The sequence below is a fragment of the Drosophila tropicalis genome, unplaced genomic scaffold (genome assembly GCF_018151085.1).
Source record: "Drosophila tropicalis isolate 14030-0801.00 unplaced genomic scaffold, ASM1815108v1 contig_805, whole genome shotgun sequence".
In the NCBI taxonomy this organism is placed as follows: domain Eukaryota; kingdom Metazoa; phylum Arthropoda; class Insecta; order Diptera; family Drosophilidae; genus Drosophila; species Drosophila tropicalis.
This window is the reverse complement of record NW_027173295.1, coordinates 709,337-732,733: the sequence shown is the minus strand read 5'-3', so window position 1 is coordinate 732,733 and position 23,397 is coordinate 709,337. Positions and strand designations below refer to the sequence as shown.

Here is a 23,397-nt window from a genome sequence, read left to right as displayed (position 1 = left end):
ACCGTATCTGCCCAGAATCTCTCTCTTTCTCTGCTCTTGAATTGATAAAAGTCGAACGACTTCAGCGGGCGAGACATTAGTTGAAGTCTGCATTTCAAAGGGAAAACACATCAAAGCCAAAGGAAAACAAAACGAAAGAATTTCTTCTGTTTTTTTTTTTGTCATCTTCTTGTCGCGCCTCAATTGAAAAGTGAAAAACGAAATAATTAAACAGAGTCACAGCAAAAAAAAAAAAAAAAAAAGGGAGAGAAAATAAAGAGAGTTTGTCTGGTGAAAGAAGAAAACAAATAATTAAGTAAAAGTTTCAGACAACTCTTGCCTGATTTCGTGAGCGTGTGTGTGTGTGTGTGTGTGTGTGTGTGTGAATTGTTGTTCCTCGTTCCTAGCGTCTATTAACTATTAATTAACCTTTGCGGTCAAATAGTTAAAGCCCCGTTCAATGCCAATAGAAGTCAATGGAAACGATGACGATGAGGGACATCAGCAAGACCAACAAAATACATCATCAGCAGAAAAGAACAAGACTAAATCCAAAGAGAAGGCACCTAAATCACCGATGACAAATTATAGTCAACTATTCCGCTATGCTCGTGCATCGGATTATGTTCTACTTATACTCGGCATCATATCGGCGATACTGCAGGCCCTGGTCTATCCCATTGCCATAGTGGTATACAGCGAATTGGTGGCCATGTTCATTGATCGCACCCTGGGCACAGGTACCAGCTCGAGTACAATTGCTTTACCCATATTTGGTGGCGGCAAGATATTGTAAGAATATATTGCATTTACATACATACAGATATATGCAACTTCTAATATGTATTGAACTATGCCTTTAGAACGAATGCCAGCTATGAAGAGAATATGCAGGAATTGCGCAAAGATAGTGTCTCATTTGGTATACTATTAACATTGGATTCCATTTTGATGTTAGTATCGGGCATTGCCTATGTGGATATCTTCAATCGTCTGGCCCTACGGATCACAGTCCGCATGAGAAGAGAATTTTTCAAGTCAACTTTAAGTCAGGAAATCGGATGGCATGATATGTCCAAAGATCAGAACTTTGCTGTACGAATAACTGAGTAAGTGCCACAAAATAATGTAAGATCGAATCTAATTTGATTGTTTTTTTGGTTTGCTCTAGTAATATGGAGAAAATTCGAAGTGGCATTGCCGAAAATTTGGGGCATTATATTGAAATTTTATGCGAAGTGGTGCTATCTGTGGTTTTATCCTTCGTCTATGGCTGGAAATTGGCTTTATCCATGTTTGCGTATATACCCTTAACCATGATTGTTAACGCTGTGGTGGCTCATGTAAGTCTAAGTCTATTGCATACTACAAAGGGGCAAATTCACTTCCTGAGATCCTATTTTCGATAAATTTGACAATACGCAAAAAATATATACATACATACATATGTAAATTTTAGTCTCTCTTGGAATCGAACTAAACGTAACTGTTTTCTCTTTGGAATTTTCGTTTGATTTTCTAGTATCAAGGCAAGTTGACAGCTCGCGAACAAAGTTCCTATGTGAGAGCCAGCTCAGTGGTCGAGGAGGTAATCGGTGCCATTCGAACTGTGGTGGCATTCGGTGGCGAACAATCGGAATCCCAGCGTTATGACAACCTTTTGCAACCAGCTCTCAAGGCTGGCAAATGGAAGGGGGTCTTCTCCGGTCTCAGTGACACTGTGATGAAGGCCATGATGTTTATAGCCGGTGCTGGAGCCTTTTGGTATGGTGCCAATTTGATTTTATTCTATCGGAATAGTGATCTACCCATTGAGGAGAGGGAATACACTCCAGCTGTGGTTATGATTGTCATATCGGGAATTATTGTGAGTGCCAATCAATTGTCACGCACTTCGCCATTCCTTGAAACATTCGCCATGGCTCGCGGTTCTGCGTCGGCCATTTATGATGTAATTGATCGTGTATCGCTTATCGATCCTCTATCGAAGGCTGGTAAAATTTTGAATTATGGCTTGAAAGGGAATATTGAATTTCGTGATGTATTCTTTCGCTATCCGGCCCGAGAGGATGTCATCGTGTTAAGGGGTTTGAATATCACAGTCAAAGAGGGACAGACAGTGGCTCTGGTCGGCTCATCGGGATGCGGAAAATCCACTTGTCTGCAATTATTGCAACGCTTCTATGATCCAGTTTTTGGACAAGTTTTCTTGGACGGTGAAGATGTAAGAAAATATAATTTAAATTGGTTAAGATCAAATATGGCTGTTGTGGGTCAGGAACCAGTACTATTTCTAGGTACCATAGGTAAGTAATTGATTTGGGATGTTTATGCTAAGTTTAATCGAGAATTCTCTCTTACCAGGTGAAAATATACGGCATGGCAAGCCAGATGCGACCTATAAAGAAATGGAAGACGCCGCCAAGGCAGCCAATGCTCATGACTTTATCATAGCACTTCATAAGGTTAGAGATTCGGCTATATTCATTTTTGTCTATTAACTGTTCCATCGACAGGGCTATGACACTGATATAAGTGAGAAGGGAGTCCAATTGTCGGGAGGACAGCGTCAGCGGATTGCCATTGCTCGTGCTCTAATACAAAAGCCAAAGATTCTGCTACTCGATGAGGCTACCTCGGCCTTGGATTATCATTCTGAGAAATTGGTGCAATCAGCTTTGGATAAGGCCTGTAAGGGACGCACCACTTTGGTGGTCTCGCATCGTCTATCGGCCATTAGATATGCCGATCGTATTGTCTATATAGAAAACGGCAAATCCGTCGAACAGGGAACGCACGAAGAACTAATGAAGTTACAGGGATTCTATTATAAAATGGTTACCGTCCACTCCTACGATGATCAGGCCGAGGAAATGCTAAGTGAACTCGAGGAAGAGAAGGAGCGCAAGTTATCTCTTGAAGATCCTGAAAAATACACAAGGAATCATTCGATAGTCTCACTGGAAAAGAATACAGAATTTCAAATGAAGCATTTAAATGGTTTTAATGGCCAACTAAACGAAATGCACAAGGAATTGGAGAAAGAGAAGAACGAGAAACCCCCAGCTAATTATATCAAGACCTTCTTTCGGGTTTTATCTTGGGCACGCCCAGAATGGAGTTTTCTAATCATTGGTGCCATATGTGCTGGCTTGTATGGCATCACAATGCCAGCATTTTCCATAGTATTGGCCGAATTATATGGCTCACTGGCACAGCCCACCGATGAAGAGGTATTGGATCAAAGTGCCACTATGTCCATAATATCCCTGGTGATTGGTATATGTGCGGGTATAGTTTGTTTCATACAAACATATTTCTTCAATTTGGCCGGCGTGTGGTTGACCATGAGAATGCGGTTAGTTTTGGAATTACACCTTAAAAGATGTCCAATTCATGATACACCTTTATCTCGTCCTATATTCCAGATCGAAAACATTTGGTGCCATTATGCACCAGGAAATGGGCTGGTTTGATGAGAAAGAGAATAGCATCGGCGCCCTATCGGCTCGTCTATCGGGCGATGCGGCTAGTGTCCAGGGAGCCATTGGATTTCCATTGAGTAATATATTGCAGGCGTTCACGAACTTCATTTGCAGTATTTCCATTGCTTTTCCCTATTCCTGGGAATTGGCATTGATTTGCCTGAGTACCTCACCCTTTATGATTGCTTCGATTGTTTTTGAGGCAAGATTTGGTGAGAAGTCGGCATTGAAGGAGAAAGTTGTTCTAGAGGAAACAAGTCGCATAGCCACCGAAACAATAACTCAAATAAGAACAGTAGCTGGTCTGAGACGAGAAGAGGCTTTGATTAAGATCTATGATCTAGAAGTAGATAGATATGAGAAACAAATATTGACTCGCCTGAAATGGCGAGGTGTGGTCAATTCTTTGGGTAAGACCCTAATGTTCTTTGGCTATGCAGTCACCTTGACCTATGGCGGACATATGTGTGCCGATGGGAAAATTAAATTTGAGACCATTATGAAGTAAGTGCAAAAACCAATAACTCACATAGCCATGTAATGGATTGTTCATTTCATTTGCAAAACAGAATATCCAACACCATGTTGTATGGTCTCTTCATATTGGCTCAATCTCTGGCCTTTACACCCGCCTTCAATGCAGCTCTATTATCGGCTAATCGAATGTATGAGATCATAGATCGAACTCCTTCAATACAATCGCCAAAGGGCAAAGAAATATTCAATGGGAATGTCATCAGAAATAAGACAAATGTTGTCGATCAGGGGGGTCAGTTATCGTGAACTGAATTTCTCATATCCCTCACGTCCCAATCTACGGGTCTTGGATAATTTCAATTTGGACGTGCTGCAAGGACAGACAGTAGCTCTGGTGGGAGCTTCGGGTTCTGGCAAGTCTACATGTGTTCAGTTACTAATGCGTTACTATGATCCCAATGCTGGACAGATTGTAAGTACATAAAAATATTATATTCCTTCTCTTGTGAATTTCTACAAATCTTTCTCCCTCTCTCTTTTGGGGCCAGCTTATTGATCAGGAAAGTATTCATCAGGATATGGGCTTGAAGTCATTACGTCGACGTCTGGGCATAGTATCACAGGAGCCTTCGCTTTTTGAGAAGACAATTGCCGAAAATATAGCCTACGGGGATAACTCACGCGAAGTGCCAATGCAACAGATTATGGAGGCTGCTAAAATGGCCAATGCCCATGATTTTATAATGACTTTACCAGCCCAATATGACACTGTTTTGGGTTCAAAGGGTACACAATTGTCCGGAGGACAGAAACAACGTATAGCCATAGCCAGAGCTATGGTAAGAAATCCAAAGATTCTTTTACTAGATGAAGCCACTTCGGCCCTGGACTTTCAAAGTGAAAGGGTATGCAATTTTTTTTTCAACTTCGAATAAAATTTTAAGCCTCCTTCGTTCTCCTTTTAGGTGGTTCAACAGGCCTTGGATTCTGCCTGTTCGGGCCGTACTTGTATTGTGATTGCCCATCGCCTGTCGACAGTACAGAATGCCAATATTATATGTGTCCTGCAAGCTGGGCGCATTGTTGAGCAGGGTTCACACTCTCAGCTTTTGTCTAAAAATGGAATCTATGCGAAATTATATCGCAGTCAAACGAACACCACGTAAAAACCCAAAAGTGAACAAAATAATCTAGCCAAGACACAAACCTTTAAGCCCTATGCATGATATACTTTCTATGTAATTCAGAAAATAAAACAAAATGTTGAAACAATTAAAGAATTTCTTACTATAGTAAATAGTAGATCTATAGATATATGATATATATCTCTATAGATCTATATATAGCAATCTTTTTAGCCAATTTGTAGGGTCTTTCGAAACTTAGCATAAACATCCCAAATGAATTACTTACCTATGGTACCTAGAAATAGTACTGGTTCCTGACCCACAACAGCCATATTTGATCTTAACCAATTTAAATTATATTTTCTTACATCTTCACCGTCCAAGAAAACTTGTCCAAAAACTGGATCATAGAAGCGTTGCAATAATTGCAGACAAGTGGATTTTCCGCATCCCGATGAGCCGACCAGAGCCACTGTCTGTCCCTCTTTGACTGTGATATTCAAACCCCTTAACACGATGACATCCTCTCGGGCCGGATAGCGAAAGAATACATCACGAAATTCAATATTCCCTTTCAAGCCATAATTCAAAATTTTACCAGCCTTCGATAGAGGATCGATAAGCGATACACGATCAATTACATCATAAATGGCCGACGCAGAACCGCGAGCCATGGCGAATGTTTCAAGGAATGGCGAAGTGCGTGACAATTGATTGGCACTCACAATAATTCCCGATATGACAATCATAACCACAGCTGGAGTGTATTCCCTCTCCTCAATGGGTAGATCACTATTCCGATAGAATAAAATCAAATTGGCACCATACCAAAAGGCTCCAGCACCGGCTATAAACATCATGGCCTTCATCACAGTGTCACTGAGACCGGAGAAGACCCCCTTCCATTTGCCAGCCTTGAGAGCTGGTTGCAAAAGGTTGTCATAACGCTGGGATTCCGATTGTTCGCCACCGAATGCCACCACAGTTCGAATGGCACCGATTACCTCCTCGACCACTGAGCTGGCTCTCACATAGGAACTTTGTTCGCGAGCTGTCAACTTGCCTTGATACTAGAAAATCAAACGAAAATTCCAAAGGGAAAACAGTTACGTTTAGTTCGATTCCAAGAGAGACTAAAATTTACATATGTATGTATATATTTTTTGCGTATTGTCAAATTTATCGAAAATATGATCTCAGGAAGTGAATTTGCCCCTTTGTAGTATGCAATAGACTTAGACTTACATGAGCCACCACAGCGTTAACAATCATGGTTAAGGGTATATACGCAAACATGGATAAAGACAATTTCCAGCCATAGACGAAGGATAAAACCACATATAGCACCACTTCGCATAAAATTTCAATATAATGCCCCAAATTTTCGGCAATGCCACTTCGAATTTTCTCCATATTACTAGAGCAAACCAAAAAAACAATCAAATTAGATTCGATCTTATATTATTTTGTGGCACTTACTCAGTTATTCGTACAGCAAAGTTCTGATCTCTGGACATATCATGCCATCCGATTGCCTGACTTTAAGTTGACTCATAAAATTCTCTTCTCATGCGAATTGTTTCACGACCAGTGTTAATTTCATCCGTTTCCAATTAATTTTCATGTATTTGTTATCGATAAAACAGTGTTGCATTATACTAAAAATTTCAGTGTTGCATAATACTAAAAATTTGTTTCAGAAACCGTATAAATACAGGGACAACTCGCAGGTTTTCTCATTCAGTTACTTCTGTTCGGACAACAACTGAATTAATTTTTCCTTATTCTTACAAATTAAAAGTCTACATTTAAGTCTTAAATTTATGACTTTTTAAAGAGTTTTCCTTAATATTAATAATGCCTAACCACAATAATTGAAGAGCCTTCAATTAAAGCACGGGATATACATAGGTTCTATCCTAAAATGCTAATGCTAAAACCGTTTGCAAATCACCACGATATGAAACGAAAACGGAAAGCAGAATGTACAATAACAGAGAACCAGCAGAATTTATTGCTCTCAACAGGTAACGCAGTTTGATCAAATTTCCAGCTATAGCTTGAAAAATTTGGCACTGCTTTAAAATTCTCTTATGGATATCTTATGCAAAAGAGTTGTATAGGTATTTTTATGCTCGTGCGCGCGGCTTCCATGGATGTGGACATTTAGTGTCGGTGATGTTGGGCGGGTATCGTGGCAGTACGTAAACTGATACCGAAGAGAAAACATCCACTTCAACGAAAATAGAACGCAAAGAGAATGCGATCCAAAAACGTTCAACGTCATTATCCTCGACGAGCACCATACTGGATTTCGTCAATAGGATTGCTATCCTCGCCAATGCCGAAGAGCCTTTCATCATCAGTGCCATGGTCAAACACATGGCTTTAATGACATCCAGTGTGTTGGACTTTAGGACACTGGTAGCTCCGCTAGAAATCAAAAATCTTCCAACTACCCTATTGTCCTTTATCCGAGAAGAATTGGCTAAGCTTGGGCACAATGTGCCTGACGCAAAACACGGACATACCAAGAACCCGAAGACTTGGGATGTGATGAGCAACAAATAAGCTATATCCCGTACTTTATGTGAAGGCAACATTAATATTAAGGAAAAATCTTTAAAAAGTCATAAATTAAAGATTTAAATTTAGACATTTAATTGAGAAAGAAAATGAAACTATGCTACATAATCAGCAAAAACAGATCGAAAACCAGCAATTGCAGCTGAATGCCTTAAGTGCTCTGGTAAAAGAGCAATCCCACCAAGACAATTCAAACCACACTTGCCCTCAGAAGATTAACCTGCCCTGCACGAACATTCAACAATGAATCAATCAAAAAAATTGGAGTTCATTTTAAGATATTTCACGTCTTAATTAATTACAAAAGGATTCGAAGTAGGTTTCAGAACAAGCGCCGTTCAGAAGGAAAATTATTTAATTTATGAAGAAAAGCAAGTTAATCTTAAGTTTTCAAACCTTATAAATCGAGGCATAATTATTTGAAACTTGAAACTTTGAAACATGATTAAAACGCCACAATCAAAAACAAACATCACAGTCAAAAAAACGCCACAATGTAAAAGGCTTTAACACTCAAACTTTAAGTGATTGTCCTACACGATGTATCAAGTGATGTAAACAAGAGACTTCTAAATAAAGTGAGCTTTCAGATTTAGCCATATATTTAAGCATGTATGCTTTAAAAAACTTCGAAATCGAGAAAAGGAAAATAGTCTTTTGCTGAAATTGAAAAAGGAGAGCGAGAACACTTCATGTCGTCCTGAGTCTTCATACAAGAGCCGCAAAGTCATGTTAACCCTATGTATATACCGTGCTTTAAGTGAAGGCTCTTCAATTATTGTGGTTAGGCATTATTAATATTAAGGAAAACTCTTTAAAAAGTCATAAATTTAAGACTTAAATGTAGACTTTTAATTTGTAAGAATAAGGAAAAATTAATTCAGTTGTTGTCCGAACAGAAGTAAGTAACTGAATGAGAAAACCTGCGAGTTGTCCCCGTATTTATACGGTTTCTGAAACAAATTTCTCCATGGCAACTTGATGAAAATGAGAATTTTTAGTATTATGCAACACTGTTTTATCGATAACAAATACATGAAAATTAATTGGAAACGGATGAAATTAACACTGGTCGTGAAACAATTCGCATGAGAAGAGAATTTTATGAGTCAACTTAAAGTCAGGCAATCGGATGGCATGATATGTCCAAAGATCAGAACTTTGCTGTACGAATAACTGAGTAAGTGCCACAAAATAATATAAGATCGAATCTAATTTGATTGTTTTTTTGGTTTGCTCTAGTAATATGGAGAAAATTCGAAGTGGCATGTTTGCGTATATACCCTTAACCATGATTGTTAACGCTGTGGTGGCTCATGTAAGTCTCAGTCTATTGCATACTACAAAGGGGCAAATTCACTTCCTGAGATCATATTTTCGATAAATTTGACAATACGCAAAAAAATATATACATACATATGTAAATTTTAGTCTCTCTTGGAATCGAACTAAACGTAACTGTTTTCCCTTTGGAATTTTCGTTTGATTTTCTAGTATCAAGACAAGTTGACAGCTCGCGAACAAAGTTCCTATGTGAGAGCCAGCTCAGTGGTCGAGGAGGTAATCGGTGCCATTCGAACTGTGGTGGCATTCGGTGGCGAACAATCGGAATCCCAGCGTTATGACAACCTTTTGCAACCAGCTCTCAAGGCTGGCAAATGGAAGGGGGTCTTCTCCGGTCTCAGTGACACTGTGATGAAGGCCATGATGTTTATAGCCGGTGCTGGAGCCTTTTGGTATGGTGCCAATTTGATTTTATTCTATCGGAATAGTGATCTACCCATTGAGGAGAGGGAATACACTCCAGCTGTGGTTATGATTGTCATATCGGGAATTATTGTGAGTGCCAATCAATTGTCACGCACTTCGCCATTCCTTGAAACATTCGCCATGGCTCGCGGCTCTGTCGGCCATTTATGATGTAATTGATCGTGTATCGCTTATCGATCCTCTATCGAAGGCTGGTAAAATTTTGAATTATGGCTTGAAAGGGAATATTGAATTTCGTGATGTATTCTTTCGCTATCCGGCCCGAGAGGATGTCATCGTGTTAAGGGGTTTGAATATCACAGTCAAAGAGGGACAGACAGTGGCTCTGGTCGGCTCATCGGGATGCGGAAAATCCACTTGTCTGCAATTATTGCAACGCTTCTATGATCCAGTTTTTGGACAAGTTTTCTTGGACGGTGAAGATGTAAGAAAATATAATTTAAATTGGTTAAGATCAAATATGGCTGTTGTGGGTCAGGAACCAGTACTATTTCTAAGTACCATAGGTAAGTAATTGATTTGGGATGTTTATGCTAAGTTTAATCGAGGATTCTCTCTTACCAGGTGAAAATATACGGCATGGCAAGCCAGATGCGACCTATAAAGAAATGGAAGACGCCGCCAAGGCAGCCAATGCTCATGACTTTATCATAGCACTTCATAAGGTTAGAGATTCGGATATATTTATTTTTGTCTATTAACTGTTCCATCGACAGGGCTATGACACTGATATAAGTGAGAAGGGAGGACAGCGTCAGCGGATTGCCATTGCTCGTGCTCTAATACAAAAGCCAAAGATTCTGCTACTCGATGAGGCTACCTCGGCCTTGGATTATCATTCTGAGAAATTGGTGCAATCAGCTTTGGATAAGGCCTGTAAGGGACGCACCACTTTGGTGGTCTCGCATCGTCTATCGGCCATTAGATATGCCGATCGTATTGTCTATATAGAAAACGGCAAATCCGTCGAACAGGGAACGCACGAAGAACTAATGAAGTTACAGGGATTCTATTATAAAATGGTTACCGTCCACTCCTACGATGATCAGGCCGAGGAAATGCTAAGTGAACTCGAGGAAGAGAAGGAGCGCAAGTTATCTCTTGAAGATCCTGAAAAATACACAAGGAATCATTCGATAGTCTCACTGGAAAAGAATACAGAATTTCAAATGAAGCATTTAAATGGTTTTAATGGCCAACTAAACGAAATGCACAAGGAATTGGAGAAAGAGAAGAACGAGAAACCCCCAGCTAATTATATCAAGACCTTCTTTCGGGTTTTATCTTGGGCACGCCCAGAATGGAGTTTTCTAATCATTGGTGCCATATGTGCTGGCTTGTATGGCATCACAATGCCAGCATTTTCCATAGTATTGGCCGAATTATATGGCTCACTGGCACAGCCCACCGATGAAGAGGTATTGGATCAAAGTGCCACTATGTCCATAATATCCCTGGTGATTGGTATATGTGCGGGTATAGTTTGTTTCATACAAACATATTTCTTCAATTTGGCCGGCGTGTGGTTGACCATGAGAATGCGGTTAGTTTTGGAATTACACCTTAAAAGATGTCCAATTCATGATACACCTTTATCTCGTCCTATATTCCAGATCGAAAACATTTGGTGCCATTATGCACCAGGAAATGGGCTGGTTTGATGAGAAAGAGAATAGCATCGGCGCCCTATCGGCTCGTCTATCGGGCGATGCGGCTAGTGTCCAGGGAGCCATTGGATTTCCATTGAGTAATATATTGCAGGCGTTCACGAACTTCATTTGCAGTATTTCCATTGCTTTTCCCTATTCCTGGGAATTGGCATTGATTTGCCTGAGTACCTCACCCTTTATGATTGCTTCGATTGTTTTTGAGGCAAGATTTGGTGAGAAGTCGGCATTGAAGGAGAAAGTTGTTCTAGAGGAAACAAGTCGCATAGCCACCGAAACAATAACTCAAATAAGAACAGTAGCTGGTCTGAGACGAGAAGAGGCTTTGATTAAGATCTATGATCTAGAAGTAGATAGATATGAGAAACAAATATTGACTCGCCTGAAATGGCGAGGTGTGGTCAATTCTTTGGGTAAGACCCTAATGTTCTTTGGCTATGCAGTCACCTTGACCTATGGCGGACATATGTGTGCCGATGGGAAAATTAAATTTGAGACCATTATGAAGTAAGTGCAAAAACCGATAACTCACATAGCCATGTAATGGATTGTTCATTTCATTTGCAAAACAGAATATCCAACACCATGTTGTATGGTCTCTTCATATTGGCTCAATCTCTGGCCTTTACACCCGCCTTCAATGCAGCTCTATTATCGGCTAATCGAATGTATGAGATCATAGATCGAACTCCTTCAATACAATCGCCAAAGGGCAAAGAAATATTCAATGGGAATGTCATCAGAAATAAGACAAATGTTGTCGATCAGGGGGTCAGTTATCGTGAACTGAATTTCTCATATCCCTCACGTCCCAATCTACGGGTCTTGGATAATTTCAATTTGGACGTGCTGCAAGGACAGACAGTAGCTCTGGTGGGAGCTTCGGGTTCTGGCAAGTCTACATGTGTTCAGTTACTAATGCGTTACTATGATCCCAATGCTGGACAGATTGTAAGTACATAAAAATATTATATTCCTTCTCTTGTGAATTTCTACAAATCTTTCTCCCTCTCTCTTTTGGGGCCAGCTTATTGATCAGGAAAGTATTCATCAGGATATGGGCTTGACGTCTGGGCATAGTATCACAGGAGCCTTCGCTTTTTGAGAAGACAATTGCCGAAAATATAGCCTACGGGGATAACTCACGCGAAGTGCCAATGCAACAGATTATGGAGGCTGCTAAAATGGCCAATGCCCATGATTTTATCATGACTTTACCAGCCCAATATGACACTGTTTTGGGTTCAAAGGGTACACAATTGTCCGGAGGACAAAAACAACGTATAGCCATAGCCAGAGCTATGGTAAGAAATCCAAAGATTCTTTTACTAGATGAAGCCACTTCGGCCCTGGACTTTCAAAGTGAAAGGGTTTTTTTTTAACTTCGAATAAAATTTTAAGCCTCCTTCGTTCTCCTTTTAGGTGGTTCAACAGGCCTTGGATTCTGCCTGTTCGGGCCGTACTTGTATTGTGATTGCCCATCGCCTGTCGACAGTACAGAATGCCAATATTATATGTGTCCTGCAAGCTGGGCGCATTGTTGAGCAGGGTTCACACTCTCAGCTTTTGTCTAAAAATGGAATCTATGCGAAATTATATCGCAGTCAAACGAACACCACGTAAAAACCCAAAAGTGAACAAAATAATCTAGCCAAGACACAAACCTTTAAGCCCTATGCATGATATACTTTCTATGTAATTCAGAAAATAAAACAAAATGTTGAAACAATTAAAGAATTTCTTACTATAGTAAATAGTAGATCTATAGATATATGATATATATCTCTATAGATCTATATATAGCAATCTTTTTAGCCAATTTGTAGGGTCTTCTGAAATTTGTAATTTCATCACATATAAGCTAGATAAGTCAAACAACATCCTACATATCTGATAAATAAATAAACAGAACTTTCCAAAAAAGATGTTATAAAATTTCTGGCTCACACAGAGTCCGCCAATTCTACACCCACATAACGAAATTTTGTTAAGCAGTGTTTGCTTCTTATCTTATCTTATCCTACGAGTATTATCAGCTCCAAATCGCTGCGTTTCGATGGTTTTATATCTTTAGCCGCATTGCCTTAGACTTTGGGCCTTAATACAGATGACGATGCTCCAGAAATTCTTCATAATTTGGTTCTTTGCCTTTTTTTGGGGTATGTAGGTAAATGGAAGGAGTGATACATTTTCTTACTTATCGAGTTTTCAGTTGCTATTTTAGCCTCACCAATTTGTCCTTTGGCAACAAGCTGCGGGCCTTTTAATGAGACAACTGCCGTTTGTTTCTTAGACGAAGGTGAGGGCTGTATACGAAAATATGCATCAAAGTGTCATTTGAATGTGGCTGCTTGCCAGAAGAGAAAAAGTAAGTGAAATACCAAGATACATTTTAAAGTAAACAATGAGGTTGATGATCGAATTGAGAACCACTGACCAATTTTTTATCTTATTAAAGATTATACAAACTATGATAATTTGTATTGCTCAATGGAAGCTTATTTCTGCGAAACAAGTCCCACCTATGCACGATGGACAATATTTTTTGGCCAAAAAATGAACTAGCATCGTTTTCAATTTCAAAATGTTGCTTTAAAAAATATATAAAACAACTTGAAGCCCGAAATGAAATACCGAACCGCTGGAAAAACTTGTATTTGTTAAATTTAAACTGTTATTTACTCGTGCTTATCGTTTCAAAGTAAACCAAGCGGATGGTATGGTATGGTAAAGCTAAAAGAGGAAGTGTTAAGCGAGTGCCAAATATACTTGACGACTTGGCCACAAAATAAGGTGGTATGGTGCTATGGTTTGTGTACTAACTAAAAAGTTATAACAGCCATGTAACAGCACCTGTCCAGCATACGTGCAGAACAGCAAATAATAATTGAGCTGCATAGTTTGAGGCGTTAACCAAATATGCAGAATAACTAATCCAAGACACAAACCATGAGCATAAAAATACCTATAAGACTCTTTTGCACAAGATTGGACAAGTAAAATAAAATGAAAACAAAACATAACTATAATTTTGAAATAGAAAAAATGATTTTGTAAAATTATTTTTTTGAAATCTTATTTATGTTGATAGGAAACTTTGTTACAAATTACTTGTAGAACAACAAAAACGTCATTCCCTTTGCAATTTGATCCACTTTTCACATGTCTCTAGATCTTGTTGTATTATCACGTATACGCAGTGCTGTCATTTAAAGCACATCGATGAAAATGGTCATAAGTTTAAGATTTAAATTTAGACTTTTCATTGAGAAAGAAAATGAAAAATGCGACATTGTCATTCTAGTAAGGGTAGTGTGGCTATTCAAAGACTGGCCCACCGTTGGCGAATACGGTCCTTTTCTTTTGGAAAATAAAAAACGTTTATGAGATGTTTTTAAAAAGGAAAAAAATTCATTTTTTTAAAACGTTTATAGAGCTTTTGTAAGAATAAGGAAAAGTTGATTCAGTTGTTGTCCGAACAGAAGGAAGTAACTGAATGAGTTGTCCCCGTATTTATAGGGTTTTTGAAACAAATTTCTCCATGGTAACTTGATGAAAATGAAAATTTTAAGTTTTACGCAACACCGACATACATACATAGCTATCGATAATTATAATCGAGTATCGAGTACCAGATTTGGGGTAGCCAATCGACTTTTAACAAATTTTATGAGTTACGAAAAAAAACACATGAACCCGCATGGGGCTCAGAATTAATTTACTTTTACACTTGTCGATAATCGAAATGGCATTGTTTTATGTTATTTAATTCTGCTTAGTTTATTTATCAGATATTCAAGCTGATCGAACGTACGGCGACGGCTTAAGAAAATAAATTAAAAAACCATAAAATCGAGAAACAAAAAAATTTAAAAAGAATTTAAGATGGGAGACAACTTTTGTAGGCCATAGCGCGCGGCTTCCATGGATGTGGACAATTAGTGTCGGTGATGTTGGGCGCGTATCGTGGCAGTACGTAAACTGATACCGCAGAGAAAACATCCACTTCAACGAAAATAGAACGCAAAGAGAATGCGATCCAAAAACGTTCAACGTCATTATCCTCGACGAGCACCATACTGGATTTCGTCAATAGGATTGCTATCCTCGCCAATGCCGAAGAGCCTTTCATCATCAGTGCCATGGTCAAACACATGGATTTAATGACATCCAGTGTGTTGGACTTTAGGACCCTGGTAGCTCCGCTAGAAATCGAAAATCTTCCAACTACCCTATTGTCCTTTATCCGAGAAGAATTGGCTAAGCTTGGGCACAATGTGCCTGACGCAAAACACGGACATACCAAGAACCCGAAGACTTGGGATGTGATGAGCAACAAATAAGCTATATCCCGTACTTTATGTGAAGGCAACATTAATATTAAGGAAAAATCTTTAAAAAGTCACAAATTAAAGATTTAAATTTAGACATTTAATTGAGAAAGAAAATGAAACTATGCTACATAATCAGCAAAAACAGATCGAAAACCAGCAATTGCAGCTGAATGCCTTAAGTGCTCTGGTAAAAGAGCAATCCCACCAAGACAATTCAAACCACACTTGCCCTCAGAAGATTAACCTGCCCTGCACGAACATTCAACAATGAATCAATCAAAAAAATTGGAGTTCATTTTAAGATATTTCACGTCTTAATTAATTACAAAAGGATTCGAAGTAGGTTTCAGAACAAGCGCCGTTCAGAAGGAAAATTATTTAATTTATGAAGAAAAGCAAGTTAATCTTAAGTTTTCAAACCTTATAAATCGAGGCATAATTATTTGAAACTTGAAACTTTGAAACATGATTAAAACGCCACAATCAAAAACAAACATCACAGTCAAAAAAACGCCACAATGTAAAAGGCTTTAACACTCAAACTTTAAGTGATTGTCCTACACGATGTATCAAGTGATGTAAACAAGAGACTTCTAAATAAAGTGAGCTTTCAGATTTAGCCATATATTTAAGCATGTATGCTTTAAAAAACTTCGAAATCGAGAAAAGGAAAATAGTCTTTTGCTGAAATTGAAAAAGGAGAGCGAGAACACTTCATGTCGTCCTGAGTCTTCATACAAGAGCCGCAAAGTCATGTTAACCCTATGTATATACCGTGCTTTAAGTGAAGGCTCTTCAATTATTGTGGTTAGGCATTATTAATATTAAGGAAAACTCTTTAAAAAGTCATAAATTTAAGACTTAAATGTAGACTTTTAATTTGTAAGAATAAGGAAAAAATTAATTCAGTTGTTGTCCGAACAGAAGTAAGTAACTGAATGAGAAAACCTGCGAGTTGTCCCCGTATTTATACGGTTTCTGAAACAAATTTCTCCATGGCAACTTGATGAAAATGAGAATTTTTAGTATTATGCAACACTGTTTTATCGATAACAAATACATGAAAATTAATTGGAAACGGATGAAATTAACACTGGTCGTGAAACAATTCGCATGAGAAGAGAATTTTATGAGTCAACTTAAAGTCAGGCAATCGGATGGCATGATATGTCCAGAGATCAGAACTTTGCTGTACGAATAACTGAGTAAGTGCCACAAAATAATATAAGATCGAATCTAATTTGATTGTTTTTTTGGTTTGCTCTAGTAATATGGAGAAAATTCGAAGTGGCATTGCCGAAAATTTGGGGCATTATATTGAAATTTTATGCGAAGTGGTGCTATCTGTGGTTTTATCCTTCGTCTATGGCTGGAAATTGGCTTTATCCATGTTTGCGTATATACCCTTAACCATGATTGTTAACGCTGTGGTGGCTCATGTAAGTCTCAGTCTATTGCATACTACAAAGGGGCAAATTCACTTCCTGAGATCATATTTTCGATAAATTTGACAATACGCAAAAAATATATACATACATATGTAAATTTTAGTCTCTCTTGGAATCGAACTAAACGTAACTGTTTTCCCTTTGGAATTTTCGTTTGATTTTCTAGTATCAAGGCAAGTTGACAGCTCGCGAACAAAGTTCCTATGTGAGAGCCAGCTCAGTGGTCGAGGAGGTAATCGGTGCCATTCGAACTGTGGTGGCATTCGGTGGCGAACAATCGGAATCCCAGCGTTATGACAACCTTTTGCAACCAGCTCTCAAGGCTGGCAAATGGAAGGGGGTCTTCTCCGGTCTCAGTGACACTGTGATGAAGGCCATGATGTTTATAGCCGGTGCTGGAGCCTTTTGGTATGGTGCCAATTTGATTTTATTCTATCGGAATAGTGATCTACCCATTGAGGAGAGGGAATACACTCCAGCTGTGGTTATGATTGTCATATCGGGAATTATTGTGAGTGCCAATCAATTGTCACGCACTTCGCCATTCCTTGAAACATTCGCCATGGCTCGCGGTTCTGCGTCGGCCATTTATGATGTAATTGATCGTGTATCGCTTATCGATCCTCTATCGAAGGCTGGTAAAATTTTGAATTATGGCTTGAAAGGGAATATTGAATTTCGTGATGTATTCTTTCGCTATCCGGCCCGAGAGGATGTCATCGTGTTAAGGGGGTTTGATTATCACAGAGGGACAGACAGTGGCTCTGGTCGGCTCATCGGGATGCGGAAAATCCACTTGTCTGCAATTATTGCAACGCTTCTATGATCCAGTTTTTGGACAAGTTTTCTTGGACGGTGAAGATGTAAGAAAATATAATTTAAATTGGTTAAGATCAAATATGGCTGTTGTGGGTCAGGAACCAGTACTATTTCTAAGTACCATAGGTAAGTAATTGATTTGGGATGTTTATGCTAAGTTTAATCGAGGATTCTCTCTTACCAGGTGAAAATATACGGCATGGCAAGCCAGATGCGACCTATAAAGAAATGGAAGACGCCGCCAAGGCAGCCAATGCTCATGACTTTATCATAGCACTTCATAAGGTTAGAGATTCGGATATATTTATTTTTGTCTATTAACTGTTCCATCGACAGGGCTATGACACTGATATAAGTGAGAAGGGAGGACAGCGTCAGCGGATTGCCATTGCTCGTGCTCTAATACAAAAGCCAAAGATTCTGCTACTCGATGAGGCTACCTCGGCCTTGGATTATCATTCTGAGAAATTGGTGCAATCAGCTTTGGATAAGGCCTGTAAGGGACGCACCACTTTGGTGGTCTCGCATCGTCTATCGGCCATTAGATATGCCGATCGTATTGTCTATATAGAAAACGGCAAATCCGTCGAACAGGGAACGCACGAAGAACTAATGAAGTTACAGGGATTCTATTATAAAATGGTTACCGTCCACTCCTACGATGATCAGGCCGAGGAAATGCTAAGTGAACTCGAGGAAGAGAAGGAGCGCAAGTTATCTCTTGAAGATCCTGAAAAATACACAAGGAATCATTCGATAGTCTCACTGGAAAAGAATACAGAATTTCAAATGAAGCATTTAAATGGTTTTAATGGCCAACTAAACGAAATGCACAAGGAATTGGAGAAAGAGAAGAACGAGAAACCCCCAGCTAATTATATCAAGACCTTCTTTCGGGTTTTATCTTGGGCACGCCCAGAATGGAGTTTTCTAATCATTGGTGCCATATGTGCTGGCTTGTATGGCATCACAATGCCAGCATTTTCCATAGTATTGGCCGAATTATATGGCTCACTGGCACAGCCCACCGATGAAGAGGTATTGGATCAAAGTGCCACTATGTCCATAATATCCCTGGTGATTGGTATATGTGCGGGTATAGTTTGTTTCATACAAACATATTTCTTCAATTTGGCCGGCGTGTGGTTGACCATGAGAATGCGGTTAGTTTTGGAATTACACCTTAAAAGATGTCCAATTCATGATACACCTTTATCTCGTCCTATATTCCAGATCGAAAACATTTGGTGCCATTATGCACCAGGAAATGGGCTGGTTTGATGAGAAAGAGAATAGCATCGGCGCCCTATCGGCTCGTCTATCGGGCGATGCGGCTAGTGTCCAGGGAGCCATTGGATTTCCATTGAGTAATATATTGCAGGCGTTCACGAACTTCATTTGCAGTATTTCCATTGCTTTTCCCTATTCCTGGGAATCGGCATTGATTTGCCTGAGTACCTCACCCTTTATGATTGCTTCGATTGTTTTTGAGGCAAGATTTGGTGAGAAGTCGGCATTGAAGGAGAAAGTTGTTCTAGAGGAAACAAGTCGCATAGCCACCGAAACAATAACTCAAATAAGAACAGTAGCTGGTCTGAGACGAGAAGAGGCTTTGATTAAGATCTATGATCTAGAAGTAGATAGATATGAGAAACAAATATTGACTAGCCTGAAATGGCGAGGTGTGGTCAATTCTTTGGGTAAGACCCTAATGTTCTTTGGCTATGCAGTCACCTTGACCTATGGCGGACATATGTGTGCCGATGGGAAAATTAAATTTGAGACCATTATGAAGTAAGTGCAAAAACCAATAACTCACATAGCCATGTAATGGATTGTTCATTTCATTTGCAAAACAGAATATCCAACACCATGTTGTATGGTCTCTTCATATTGGCTCAATCTCTGGCCTTTACACCCGCCTTCAATGCAGCTCTATTATCGGCTAATCGAATGTATGAGATCATAGATCGAACTCCTTCAATACAATCGCCAAAGGGCAAAGAAATATTCAATGGGAATGTCATCAGAAATAAGACAAATGTTGTCGATCAGGGGGTCAGTTATCGTGAACTGAATTTCTCATATCCCTCACGTCCCAATCTACGGGTCTTGGATAATTTCAATTTGGACGTGCTGCAAGGACAGACAGTAGCTCTGGTGGGAGCTTCGGGTTCTGGCAAGTCTACATGTGTTCAGTTACTAATGCGTTACTATGATCCCAATGCTGGACAGATTGTAAGTACATAAAAATATTATATTCCTTCTCTTGTGAATTTCTACAAATCTTTCTCCCTCTCTCCTTTTGGGGCCAGCTTATTGATCAGGAAAGTATTCATCAGGATATGGGCTTGACGTCTGGGCATAGTATCACAGGAGCCTTCGCTTTTTGAGAAGACAATTGCCGAAAATATAGCCTACGGGGATAACTCACGCGAAGTGCCAATGCAACAGATTATGGAGGCTGCTAAAATGGCCAATGCCCATGATTTTATCATGACTTTACCAGCCCAATATGACACTGTTTTGGGTTCAAAGGGTACACAATTGTCCGGAGGACAAAAACAACGTATAGCCATAGCCAGAGCTATGGTAAGAAATCCAAAGATTCTTTTACTAGATGAAGCCACTTCGGCCCTGGACTTTCAAAGTGAAAGGGTTTTTTTTTAACTTCGAATAAAATTTTAAGCCTCCTTCGTTCTCCTTTTAGGTGGTTCAACAGGCCTTGGATTCTGCCTGTTCGGGCCGTACTTGTATTGTGATTGCCCATCGCCTGTCGACAGTACAGAATGCCAATATTATATGTGTCCTGCAAGCTGGGCGCATTGTTGAGCAGGGTTCACACTCTCAGCTTTTGTCTAAAAATGGAATCTATGCGAAATTATATCGCAGTCAAACGAACACCACGTAAAAACCCAAAAGTGAACAAAATAATCTAGCCAAGACACAAACCTTTAAGCCCTATGCATGATATACTTTCTATGTAATTCAGAAAATAAAACAAAATGTTGAAACAATTAAAGAATTTCTTACTATAGTAAATAGTAGATCTATAGATATATGATATATATCTCTATAGATCTATATATAGCAATCTTTTTAGCCAATTTGTAGGGTCTTCTGAAATTTGTAATTTCATCACATATAAGCTAGATAAGTCAAACAACATCCTACATATCTGATAAATAAATAAACAGAACTTTCCAAAAAAGATGTTATAAAATTTCTGGCTCACACAGAGTCCGCCAATTCTACACCCACATAACGAAATTTTGTTAAACAGTGTTTGCTTCTTATCTTATCTTATCCTACGAGTATTATCAGCTCCAAATCGCTGCGTTTCGATGGTTTTATATCTTTAGCCGCATTGCCTTAGACTTTGGGCCTTAATACAGATGACGATGCTCCAGAAATTCTTCATAATTTGGTTCTTTGCCTTTTTTGGGGTATGTAGGTAGTTATCGAGTTTTCAGTGGCTATTTTACCCTCACCAATTTGTCCTTTGGCAACAAGCTGCGAGCCTTTTAATGAGACAACTGCCGTTTGTTTCTTAGACGAAGGTGAGGGCTGTATACGAAAATATGCATCAAAGTGTCATTTGAATGTGGCTGCTTGCCAGAAGAGAAAAAGTAAGTGAAATACCAAGATACATTTTAAAGTAAACAATGAGGTTGATGATCGAATTGAGAACCACTGACCAATTTTTTATCTTATTAAAGATTATACAAACTATGATAATTTGTATTGCTCAATGGAAGCTTATTTCTGCGAAACAAGTCCCACCTATGCACGATGGACAATATTTTTTGGCCAAAAAATGAACTAGCATCGTTTTCAATTTCAAAATGTTGCTTTAAAAAATATATAAAACAACTTGAAGCCCGAAATGAAATACCGAACCGCTGGAAAAACTTGTATTTGTTAAATTTAAACTGTTATTTACTCGTGCTTATCGTTTCAAAGTAAACCAAGCGGATGGTATGGTATGGTAAAGCTAAAAGAGGAAGTGTTAAGCGAGTGCCAAATATACTTGACGACTTGGCCACAAAATAAGGTGGTATGGTGCTATGGTTTGTGTACTAACTAAAAAGTTATAACAGCCATGTAACAGCACCTGTCCAGCATACGTGCAGAACAGCAAATAATAATTGAGCTGCATAGTTTGAGGCGTTAACCAAATATGCAGAATAACTAATCCAAGACACAAACCATGAGCATAAAAATACCTATAAGACTCTTTTGCACAAGATTGGACAAGTAAAATAAAATGAAAACAAAACATAACTATAATTTTGAAATAGAAAAAATGATTTTGTAAAATTATTTTTTTGAAATCTTATTTATGTTGATAGGAAACTTTGTTACAAATTACTTGTAGAACAACAAAAACGTCATTCCCTTTGCAATTTGATCCACTTTTCACATGTCTCTAGATCTTGTTGTATTATCACGTATACGCAGTGCTGTCATTTAAAGCACATCGATGAAAATGGTCATAAGTTTAAGATTTAAATTTAGACTTTTCATTGAGAAAGAAAATGAAAAATGCGACATTGTCATTCTAGTAAGGGTAGTGTGGCTATTCAAAGACTGGCCCACCGTTGGCGAATACGGTCCTTTTCTTTTGGAAAATAAAAAACGTTTATGAGATGTTTTTAAAAAGGAAAAAATTCATTTTTTTAAAACGTTTATAGAGCTTTTGTAAGAATAAGGAAAAGTTGATTCAGTTGTTGTCCGAACAGAAGGAAGTAACTGAATGAGTTGTCCCCGTATTTATAGGGTTTTTGAAACAAATTTCTCCATGGTAACTTGATGAAAATGAAAATTTTAAGTTTTACGCAACACCGACATACATACATAGCTATCGATAATTATAATCGAGTATCGAGTACCAGATTTGGGGTAGCCAATCGACTTTTAACAAATTTTATGAGTTACGAAAAAAAACACATGAACCCGCATGGGGCTCAGAATTAATTTACTTTTACACTTGTCGATAATCGAAATGGCATTGTTTTATGTTATTTAATTCTGCTTAGTTTATTTATCAGATATTCAAGCTGATCGAACGTACGGCGACGGCTTAAGAAAATAAATTAAAAAAACATAAAATCGAGAAACAAAAAAATTTAAAAAGAATTTAAGATGGGAGACAACTTTTGTAGGCCATAGCGCGCGGCTTCCATGGATGTGGACAATTAGTGTCGGTGATGTTGGGCGCGTATCGTGGCAGTACGTAAACTGATACCGCAGAGAAAACATCCACTTCAACGAAAATAGAACGCAAAGAGAATGCGATCCAAAAACGTTCAACGTCATTATCCTCGACGAGCACCATACTGGATTTCGTCATAGGATTGCTATCCTCGCCAATGCCGAAGAGCCTTTCATCATCAGTGCCATGGTCAAACACATGGATTTAATGACATCCAGTGTGTTGGACTTTAGGACCCTGGTAGCTCCGCTAGAAATCGAAAATCTTCCAACTACCCTATTGTCCTTTATCCAAGAAGAATTGGCTAAGCTTGGGCACAATGTGCCTGACGCAAAACACGGACATACCAAGAACCCGAAGACTTGGGATGTGATGAGCAACAAATAAGCTATATCCCGTACTTTATGTGAAGGCAACATTAATATTAAGGAAAAATCTTTAAAAAGTCATAAATTAAAGATTTAAATTTAGACATTTAATTGAGAAAGAA

The 23,397-nt window shown here is 38.8% G+C and overlaps 5 protein-coding genes and 1 long non-coding RNA gene across 6 annotated transcripts; 5 read left to right on the top strand and 1 right to left on the bottom strand.

The window, feature by feature from the left end:
* Positions 1-80: 80 nt before the first annotated feature.
* On the top strand, positions 81-5,221 carry LOC137579991 (multidrug resistance protein homolog 65-like). Its single transcript, XM_068293902.1, is given in 11 exon segments — positions 81-771; positions 843-1,088; positions 1,151-1,322; positions 1,502-2,285; positions 2,344-2,444; positions 2,496-3,337; positions 3,408-3,968; positions 4,034-4,229; positions 4,231-4,413; positions 4,490-4,846; positions 4,907-5,221. Coding segments are annotated over 11 exon segments (3,975 nt in total). The 5' UTR covers positions 81-439; the 3' UTR covers positions 5,108-5,221.
* Positions 5,222-5,346: 125 nt separating this feature from the next.
* LOC137580049 (multidrug resistance protein homolog 65-like) lies at positions 5,347-6,360 on the bottom strand. Its single transcript, XM_068293966.1, has 2 exons — positions 6,314-6,360; positions 5,347-6,138 (listed from the first exon to the last, which is right to left on the bottom strand). The coding sequence occupies exons 1-2, from the start codon at positions 6,338-6,340 to the stop codon at positions 5,347-5,349; spliced, it is 819 nt and encodes a 272-aa protein (XP_068150067.1). The 5' UTR covers positions 6,341-6,360.
* Positions 6,361-9,200: 2,840 nt separating this feature from the next.
* Positions 9,201-12,828, top strand: LOC137579851 (multidrug resistance protein homolog 65-like). Its single transcript, XM_068293686.1, is given in 9 exon segments — positions 9,201-9,561; positions 9,563-9,930; positions 9,989-10,089; positions 10,141-10,967; positions 11,038-11,598; positions 11,664-12,042; positions 12,119-12,159; positions 12,161-12,461; positions 12,514-12,828. Coding segments are annotated over 9 exon segments (2,991 nt in total). The 5' UTR covers positions 9,201-9,349; the 3' UTR covers positions 12,715-12,828.
* Positions 12,829-13,180: 352 nt separating this feature from the next.
* On the top strand, positions 13,181-13,926 carry LOC137580029 (uncharacterized). Its single transcript, XR_011032922.1, has 3 exons — positions 13,181-13,250; positions 13,304-13,459; positions 13,550-13,926. It is a non-coding gene; the product is annotated as an uncharacterized lncRNA (long non-coding RNA).
* Positions 13,927-16,608: 2,682 nt separating this feature from the next.
* Positions 16,609-20,717, top strand: LOC137579855 (multidrug resistance protein homolog 65-like). Its single transcript, XM_068293691.1, is given in 11 exon segments — positions 16,609-16,630; positions 16,693-16,864; positions 17,040-17,611; positions 17,613-17,818; positions 17,877-17,977; positions 18,029-18,855; positions 18,926-19,486; positions 19,552-19,930; positions 20,008-20,045; positions 20,047-20,350; positions 20,403-20,717. Coding segments are annotated over 10 exon segments (3,357 nt in total). The 5' UTR covers positions 16,609-16,630; positions 16,693-16,696; the 3' UTR covers positions 20,604-20,717.
* A 370-nt stretch (positions 20,718-21,087) lies between these two features.
* LOC137580048 (uncharacterized) lies at positions 21,088-21,788 on the top strand. The gene is made up of 3 exons (XM_068293965.1): positions 21,088-21,119; positions 21,206-21,321; positions 21,412-21,788. The coding sequence occupies exons 1-3, from the start codon at positions 21,088-21,090 to the stop codon at positions 21,516-21,518; spliced, it is 255 nt and encodes an 84-aa protein (XP_068150066.1). The 3' UTR covers positions 21,519-21,788.
* The last annotated feature ends 1,609 nt before the right edge of the window (positions 21,789-23,397 follow it).

Bases quoted from the DNA above. Each gene is read 5' to 3' on its own strand.
- LOC137580049 (XM_068293966.1), bottom strand. From the start codon at position 6,340: ATGATTGTTAACGCTGTGGTGGCTCAT. The intron at 6,139-6,313 runs GTAAGTCTAAGT...TTGATTTTCTAG, and splicing joins TTAACGCTGTGGTGGCTCAT to TATCAAGGCAAGTTGACAGC.
- LOC137580048 (XM_068293965.1), top strand. From the start codon at position 21,088: ATGACGATGCTCCAGAAATTCTTCATAATTTG. The intron at 21,120-21,205 runs GTTCTTTGCCTT...TTTGGCAACAAG, and splicing joins CAGAAATTCTTCATAATTTG to CTGCGAGCCTTTTAATGAGA. The intron at 21,322-21,411 runs GTAAGTGAAATA...ATCTTATTAAAG, and splicing joins TGCTTGCCAGAAGAGAAAAA to ATTATACAAACTATGATAAT.